This window comes from Rhea americana, unplaced genomic scaffold, assembly GCF_003343005.1.
Source record: "Rhea americana isolate MKP2758 unplaced genomic scaffold, rheAme1 scaffold_12, whole genome shotgun sequence".
NCBI lineage: Eukaryota > Metazoa > Chordata > Aves > Rheiformes > Rheidae > Rhea > Rhea americana.
Window position 1 is genome coordinate 9,050,996 of NW_028185261.1, and position 9,566 is coordinate 9,060,561.

General features: G+C 38.8%; 1 protein-coding gene across 2 annotated transcripts in view; it reads right to left on the reverse strand.

Moving 5' to 3' along the window:
* The window catches only part of CERS6 (ceramide synthase 6), a 131,660-nt gene extending 131,326 nt beyond the window's left edge, over positions 1 to 334 (reverse strand). For both annotated transcript variants that reach the window (XM_085323591.1, XM_085323581.1), the window contains exon 1: positions 45 to 334. In XM_085323591.1, coding sequence (XP_085179717.1) covers positions 45 to 214 — 170 coding nt within the window. In that variant the 5' untranslated portion in view covers positions 215 to 334. The remainder of the gene's footprint in view (positions 1 to 44) is intronic.
* Between the last annotated feature and the right edge of the window lie 9,232 nt (positions 335 to 9,566).

Genomic DNA, 9,566 nt, shown 5'->3' on the forward strand with positions numbered 1-9,566 from the left:
GAGGTGGCGGCCGCCGCGCCGAGCGGGCTGCGGCTCTGCGTTACCTTTCGAAGAGCAGCCGGATCATGAAGATGCAGAAGGCGAGGGGGAAGGCGAGGTAGAGATCCTCCGCCTGCGGGAAGGTGGCTTCCTCCGTGCTCTTCAGGTCCGCCCAGGTGACATTGTGCGGCAGCCAGAACCGCTCGTTCCAGAACCAGGCGAGGATCCCTGCCATCTTTGCTTTGTCTGCCGCGGCGCCCCCCGMGCCGCCCGCCTCCCTCGCCGCGGCGAGGCGCGTGCGAGCGGCTGCCGGCGAAGAGAAGGACGGAGGCGTGTGTCAGCCCCGCAGCCGCCGGCGGTGCGTTAGGCGGGCTGCTCGCCACGAGGGCGCCCGAAACGGCCCGCGGGGCGCCGCGAGCCGCCAGCCCGCAAGAAGATCTGGCGTGATGAACCGCCAGAAATAGCGCGGCTCCATCAAGCAAGGGCCGCCTGGTGCGGTGGCGCTTCTACCACAACCAGGCTTGTCCGCAGCAGCTTGCTGCATCCAGCTCGAGCGCCGGCCTCCAGCTCAGTGCTGGCTTAGCATAAAAACTAAACAGGCCCTGATGCTGTGCTTCCCATTATCGCCTCCTCTGGCTCCAATATTCCGTCCCACGGTTAAGCAAGACTTAGAGTGTGTTACTTCCGGAGATCTCTAAATCATGGKGAGCCTGGAGAAGGTGCCACTATTTTTAAAAGCAGATGGTCGCAATGAAAAGCCTCCCACTTCTGAACTCTGCAAAACCACCGGGTATGCTGCGATATCAGCTGCCAGAGCCCGAACCTGAGTTCCTGCACTAAGACAGGTGAGAGGAGTATTGCACATTGCAGTCTCCCCCTGAGGCATTTAAATGGAGGTTTGACTGTTCTAGGTGAAAAGACCCACTGAAACATTTAGTGACTTGATCACATGCATTTACAGCAAACAAGTGTAAATGAGGCATGGAAGAGTGTCAGAGAACACACCACTGATCACCAGCAAAACAGGTTAGGGCTACAGCTACGCACTCTCTAATGAAAACCTTTTTATATAGCTATTTACTTTCAGTTACTTATCTCGCTGCCCAGTCACAGTAGAGGCAAATTACATGTAGTTTTCATTTTCCTATAAGCATTCTCCTCTCCTCTCTATCTATGGCTCAGGTTTGTCATGTCTACATCCAGAAGAAAATTACAGTTGTCTCCACTAGACTTTACAGCAAAGATGACTGATGTGCTTTAGCATAGCCTTTGCCTCTGGACTATAGACATGGTGTTCTAGGCCCAGATAAAATTGCTTCCAGTAGATATACTGGTCCTGAAACATCACTATTTTTTCTGCACTGCCACTTTATTTTGGATGACTTTGATTTTCTCCCCTGAATCATCATGCTCTCTGTTGGCTACTTAATACTCAGAGAAGCTGACTTCTGCAGAAGGCGTACTCCTGAATTTTATCATCCTGCTTTTATATTTTCTGCTGGCTTGCTGTTTTTCCCTGACTCTACTTGTCCTTACTGAAAAATTGATTACAGAGCTCCTCACATCTGTGCTGACATCTCTGCGATGAAGAAGATTCTAAGGTAAACACACACAAGCCTGACAGTATGAAAAGTGGTATACAGATTTAAATGAAACAAACCATTTCTGTATATGAAGAGAACTTCCATCTAGGACATCTGAGGAAGCTTCAGGGAATGCTTTGACAGGATATCTGAGGTGAATACAGGTGAATCTGCCATTGGATATTTCTGTTTTATTGCTGAGTCAACTTCCTAAATATCTTTAAACACTCTAATTCATTTCTTGTGTTTGCTTTGTGGAGAGGGAGAAAAGAGCTGGTAGCTGCAGACTATTCCATAGACACCTAGTCCTTGCAATAAAAAGAAGTATGGGCTGTAGCACCACCATCAGATGTGCTTGCCCCAGTTTCTTCCAGAACTGGTTAGTGTAGCACTCACTGCCTGTGCCCATTTGAGCCCTGATAGCCGCTCTAATCCCCAGTGGTCCTATACATGCTCATCTCAGAATATTGCTATGCATCTCTGACACAAGCAATCTGTCAAAATTCAGAGCTCTGTTGTGATTATAGTTTGGAGGGGAAACTGATGCTGGGACCTGTATGCCTTCTTTACTTTAAAATAATGATTTTCTGAGTGTAAAAGAGCAATTCTTTGCACAAATAAGTCAACAAGACTTTGTTTTAGCCAGTGTCCAGACCAAAACTTGACTAGCTAATATTTCTCCCCTCTTGCTTATTTTTGTAGCTATATATTATACTTTTCCAATCTAGAACTCCCCGTTGTTCATTTTCCAACTCTGTTTCACGAACACCTAAACTGTCTGTCTCCTACACATACTTACATGCCTCTCTTCAATTACAATACACAAATCATTCAAATCTTTCCAGTTTCAGAAAGCACTTGCATAAACTTKTCTTAAATGGAGATATGTGTATGTGTTCTCAGGATGACATTAGAGGCATAAACTTTGAATTCTATTGATGAAAAGCTCTTTAGATATTTAAATAGCTCACAATGTGTAGACAATCATTTGCTGTATTAATGGTAATTGTGTTGAGAAGAAACTTAATCAGATAATTGGTATCACTATTCTGCACTTTTTTGCCCCCCAAATATTTCAGTATTCCAATGAGTTTAGAAAGTACTTTCAACATATGTCAGTTTTCAATACTTAAGTAGCTATTTCCCAGCAATTTCTGAGGCTCATAAGCATGGATGCTTGGTATTGCTTATGTACAGATATATGAAAGAAATGTATCTTTCAAAAGTGGATCTAGCAACAACAATAATAATATGATGAATAAGAGATTAATTCCTGCTGAATAATTAGCATAATTGACTTTTGTGTCAAATGAAAATTACCTTAGGACAACAGATGTCTTAAGTATGTCTGAGAAAAAATGACATTTCAGAAACATTTGGGAGGAAGATCAATTAGAAACTTTTAATTTAATTCAAATTGTAGGAGCAATTATGTAAAAGTGGCCAAGAGAAGACTATGAAATGAGAATGCCTGAATCTTGTGGTGCTTTGGAAAGAGGTGTTAACAGGATCATTCTTCTTTTCTCCAAAATTGTTGTATCACAAAAGGGAGTCCAGTAGTCTTTAAAAAAGAGTGGTTTCATTTGTGGCCTCATACTGTAAAGCAAATTACTTCCAGAAGGTRTTAAAACTTGGTAAAAAAAATATAAAGAGGTAAAAATATTTCCTCAGAAGCATCAACTGAAGCACTCTGCACACATTGAAGTATACAAGATTTAAAAATAATGAAGCAAAAATATACATGCAAATTCCCAAAAGGTTACTGAACTTCCATTTTATTCTAAAAAGAGAAGGACAAAATGGATGGACTGCACATCATCAGTTTGAGACCTTAACCAACCAGCATAGAGGCTATTCGAAAACAAAGGACTTAGTGGTGTATGTCTTGTTTGTTGTAGCACCAAGAAGCCAGGTTAGATCTCAGACACAAAAGTAAAGGTTCCCGAACTTTAGGAATAATATTATTTTTCTCAGTGTAACAAAATTCCTCCTTAAAGTTTAGACAAGTTTATTAAGTGCATCTTCACATGGTGGAAGACTTCCTCTGTCCACCAGCCCCCCTCTTCCACAGACATGAACTTTCAATAGCCTCTTCATATTAAATTAGGAGATAGCTACTACTTCCTCACAGCCACTGTGAAACTGCATTCTAGAGATTCAGATACCCACCTCAGGCTTCATTAGGAGCTCAAATATTACTCAGTGTAGGTCAAAGATCAAAATAAAGCATGTGAGACTTTACAGTGTAGATATGTTTAATACAACAATTTAAGAAAGTTTTCAGGAAATTCTAAGTTTGTTTTTTATCAACATCACACTGCTTGAAATACGCAGTGGTTTATGGTGTCTTAGTCACACAGACTTAAACCCACACACATGCAAAGCAAAGAYTACAAGTAAAAATAAGCAATATTTAGTCATTAGTCTAAGATAATAGGAGAGGTGTTTTAAATAGTGGGACACAGAATATCAGTTGACCAGGATAATGTTCCAGGTACTACATAGATTACATAGAAAAGAAACATGTTGGGACCCAGAGAGCTGTTCAGCATGGAAATGCTATTTAAAGTTTACAAGAACCACATTCATGCTGCAAAAATGACTTGAGTTAAAAGTTTGTAACGAAGTTTTAGAGGCTTCTTGGAAAGGATATCAAGCAGGAATCTTTTCCACTGTGCAGGGCTCAAAAGCAACTTGACTACTTAACAGTGGGTAATAGCCTGCTTTTTTTTTTTTTTTTTTTTTTTTTTGTTTACTTATGCATCTGCAGTAAATAGGAGTGAGTATTGCATCTTCAAATTGCTGAGAGTGAGGAGTTTGGTAATGAATATTGTTAGTGCATCTGAGCCATATTGCTGACCATCTGGAAAAGTTCCTCAACCAAGAAAAGGAAAAACTGCAGCAAAACCTAGTGATTTTAAAGGATTGCTAAAAAATTGAAAGCAATAGGCCAAAGTCATTTCATTTCATTTARTCTGGTGTCAATTCTGGAGTAATGTCTGAAGTAATGATCAGAATCTGGACCAGTCCATTTAATGGACTGGGTAGTATATGGACTAATAATGCAATACTCTGAGACAGACTTTGTTTTACAAATCTGAACTAGGTTGTTAATCACCAAAAGAGATGGCTTTGCCTGACCTATGTGAAAGTAGTTGTGCCAATCCAATTTCTTTAGGCCTGTATCATTAGGCCACAAACTAGCAATGTGTCCAGCAGAAGGGCCAAAAACTGACAGGCTGCTTTGCTCCCCCCTGGGGAGGGTGGGGGATATCTGCATGAGAGAAGTGGCAGTGTGAGGTTAGGCTTGCATGCTTCTAACACTACCAGCTCGTCCCAACAGCTGTGGCGTCTTCCGGTTTCTGGTGCTGTTAGTTTTGCCAGGTTTTCTAATAATTCCACTTAAAAAGTAAGAACTCACTAACAAAGTAGCAATCCATTATGAAAGCTATGCTAGGGCTATCATATCAGTCCTTACTCCTGTGTGGGGTTGTTATTAGTCTGAAGAGGCCAGTCACTTAACCAGCTAACTCAAGTCAGTAGCCTCTACAGCTGTAACTAACAGTGTTTAAAATACATTTTTACAACAGGTGTCCCCAGGTTATATCACATTGGTCTTATGAATTTTTTTATCTTGGCAGGCAAGCAAGTTTTGACACTTGGGAAGACATGCTATGGTAATTATTTTGGCTGTTGTGAAGGGATCTGTGGACAAGTAGTTCTAGTTGAAAGAGAGGTTTACAAGCCTCAGGAGGCCTTGTGCTTTCTGCTAGGCTCCAGGTAAAGACCTGAAGCAGAATTGCTCTGTGAGGACTGCTCAGAAGGAACAAAAGTTCTCTATGTATATCTAGGCTTGATGTTGATAAAACAAGAGCCATTGTTCTGATTACCTAGAATTTTCTCATATTATAATTTACCTAGTAAAGAGACTTTTCAAACTTTCAGGCAGTCAAAATTTACTGTTCCAATTACTGGCCAGCATGGATCTGTGTGGATCTTCGTTTCCTCAGCATTTGGAGATAATAAAAGAGTTATGATTTTTGACAACTTCTAGAAATTCTCTTTTACGTGGTTAAGGCAGCACTGTCCAGCTAAGAGCGGTGAGTTCTATGGGATCAGTACTTTACATCACATCGCTGCAAGATTTTGATCCAGTCCTGGCAGCTCAAGAGTTGTTTACTGTATTACCAACCATGACCTTGAGAACTCTAGAAAATATACTGTCAGAACAAAACTCATTTACTTACTGATAATCTTCAGCCAGTTTCCAAGGTAATTATATTCTGCCCAGAAAAACATTCACCTTGTAATCTCAGCTTTTTCTTCAAAGCTGCTTTAGTGTTGCTGTTACATTAGTAATCAGTTAATATTTTGTGTTCACACATGAATGAAACAATTGCTATGAAGCATTTGGATTGAAGATCCCACATAAATGTAAATTATTTGCCTAGAGCTAAGTGGCAGGTAACTTGCTGGCAATAAATATTTATTTTCATATTATTACATAGTTTTGAATGTCCTCCTTATAAATTTTGCTGTAGTTACCTCATGGCTGTGCAGGGACAGCTCAGCAGAATATTTTTTTTTCACAAAAAATGTAGGTTTGAGTTGAAACTGTCACTGAGTTCATACAGAATTTGTGAAATTATCATTTTTATCTCCCAAAATCTTAAAACATATTATTCTGACATTTTCAAACTGAAGCATTCATTTTCATTTTGTAATGACATTGTGAAAGTAAGTTTATTTCACTTTTTAAGTGAATTGGAAGTAAATTATAAATCAAAGGACTGGATAAAATAAGACATATCATAACTAACTGTATGATACAAGTATGTCTTTTAAAACTCTAGATACTTATTAAATGGTTTCTGTAMCTATACTGACAGTTCCAAGGCTCTCAAGATTATAGGTAATGTATTATTGCACTTAAACCAGTTAAGTGGAAAAAGTACCAGAAAATTAAATTGACAGCTCAATGGGCTACATTCCCTGCTGGGTTAACTATAGTGTTCCTTACATTATGTAGCGAACATGGCAACTTACTGTGTCCTGTAACTGCAGTCATAACTGTAAAAATCTTACAGACACACAATCTTGTACCCCCATTCTATTACAAGAACATAGCTAGTATGGGCACTGATATAGTAAATTAGTTAGGTACAGCTTTAAGCATTTTCTGAATTGGAACTATAATATTACATTTCTCTATTTTCTCTAGAATTGTAGATAAGAAATTGCAGAGAATAATACTTTGCCTCTTCAAAGCTTTGTTTCTGTCCCAATGTGTATTCTTCTTTTTCCAAGTTCATGTTGGGTAACTAATCAGCAGAAAAAAAAATGTTTTCTTCCCCTCACTATGAAAATGGGAAATCTTTTATTCCTCCTGTTATAGCAAAAAGCACCACCATACATTGTCCACCAGATAGTGCATATAAGTGATATCTTATTATAGTGTTATTATATATAACAGTTAAATACCTTGATGTTAATGTTAAAATTAATCAATGTCCGGTGTCATCATTTTACCCTTCCTAGTGGGCTACACACATGCCTACATTCCTATTCAAATTAGTGGTTGCATTGCATTTGTATTCTCTAGAGCCTTTGTCTCTCTCTTGAAATCCAAAGCTGCTGTACACCCTGCTGAGCTGGCTAGTTAGATCAGGCTAATAGCTGTTCTGTGTCAATACACAGCGAGATGGACACACCAGCAAAATCTATCTAGTGATTTATCATTCCTTCAGTTAATTATCATTCACAGTACCTTTGGGAGTAACTAGTGGCTTATTTAACAACCATCTTTTTTATTAAAAAAATTGAAAGATTTGTAAATGTCAGTCCAAGCATCCAGCACAGAACAAGAGGGCTTGTTCACCCACACGTCTTAYACAGATACGGGAAGGCTGCACTAATGATGTCGTGTAAAGTAAGAATGGCTACGCTAGTTTGTGTGGTAGGCCAGTAAGCGTGCTCAGCTGGAAGTAGACATGTACAGGAATCCAAGTGAATTTGTCCTGAGCTATGTTAATAAAAGATTTAATAACCTCAGCCATCTCCCCTGTACTCAACAAATGTGACAAGTGTGATTTTCAGAGTGTCAGCACTGATCTCTGTTCTTTCATTTGTGATAATAGAGAGAATTCCCATGGAATTAGTGTAATCAGCTTAATTACTGTCAGACATTCCTGGAAAACCCACTCAGTAGCTACTACTATACTATTTAATGAACAAATTGAATACTGGCAAACCAAATGTGTGTATTAGGTCCCCAGCCAGAAAAGGTAGATAGCCATTTTGTTACTAGACTATACAAATTCACGACAAATAACCTGACATACAGATGCACTGACACAGCATCATATCTCAATGTTAATCATATACCTTTGAAGGCTAAAGGAAAAAATACCATAATAATGTTTTGGGGACATTTACTATAACTACAAGACAAACCTAGAACTAAGTTTYTGAAGGGTTTTCCATTTCATAGGGCTCAAAATCACCCACTAAACTTGTTTTATGATACACCTTGAATTCATTTATCAGAAACACATTTGCAGTGCTGGCTTTTTCGTACACTTGAAACATTAATTTTTTYACAGTTCCAGAGCCCAACAGCAATTCTTTTTCCCATGGACTTCCATTTTTATTATTAAAAGTTTTTTGTAAGAAAGACCATATTTTCTGAAGTAACACTTAGTGTGGAAAAAGTTGAGCTGGCTTTATGGCTTGGTGATTATTTTGTGTTTTTTCCATTGCATTTCATGCCAAGAGAGAAGAAGAGAGATGCTGGCAATTTCACTTGGCATGTTTACTTCTGTCTTGTGCGGGGAGAATGCTAGTATGATCAATGTTCCTCCTGCTTTGTGAAGTAAGGCAGATTGTAAAGCAGGTGTCAAAGACAGGCATCCCCACAGAATGCAATAGAAGAATGCAAAAATGGTAAGTCAGCTTAGTAAATTCCACAAGAAACACTCATGAGTACATACAGCTCTAAAATTATCATACATATATCATGTTCTAACAATATAAGCATTCTATCAAACAGGATTAWGAAGTAGTGATTAGAAATATATTTTTAGTGCAACTAACTGTATTCTATGCATACATATTTAGTGTTGAGATAATTTGTTTAGAAATGTTCAAAACCTGTAAAGCCTTTGTGTCTTTTAATCTGGAAGCCAGGGTTCTTCAAAGTATGTAGTGTTAAGATAAGAAAAACACCAGATACTGGTTTCATGGTTTTATATTATTTGTGTACAGTCCATCCCTGTTTGAAGTAAATGGGAGTTTAGGCTCTGACTTCAAAGGAAAACTGATAGAAAAGGCAGTTGRCTGAGCTCATTATTTTCTGTCTGTCATCAGATTGTTGCTATTTTGCTTTAAGCAAAATACATTTGAACTTCATACAAATCAGAACCAAAACAAAAGAGAAGGCTATTTTGGCTGATTAGCRGTACTATCAGAAGAATTTCTATAAAAACTGTCCTGAACAAATCAAATATGCCAATGAATCAACTTTATGAAAACAGTTTTTTGGCATGATTTCCCATGCACAGAGCAAGTGTAATATTTCATTTATTTCTCGGGTAACAATAAATATTGTTGAGGTTGGTGGCCTTCTTCATTCCAGAATAACTAAATTCAGATACCAAACCCATATGCCGATCAGCACTTCTGCAAAGTGTTTTTTTTTTTGTGCAAGCAGCCCCCTTTGCCACCTCCTTACATGGCTAGCTTTTGTTACAGTTCTGAGGAAACCTTTACTTCTGCACAATGAAGTGGCCTAAGCTATAATTTGGAAACTTTAGAAACATAAATTAGATGTTGAAAACTATATTTTTGTTAGCTAACGCAGAAGTTCATAAAAGACAAGAATAAATACAGCTGCAAAAGGTTGGGAGCTTCCCTGGTGGGTGAGGTCTGTATCAAGACAGCTAAATTAAACAGGAGAATAACTCCAAACGAAGAAAATGAAGGTTGTTGAATAGTATCAATTAACAT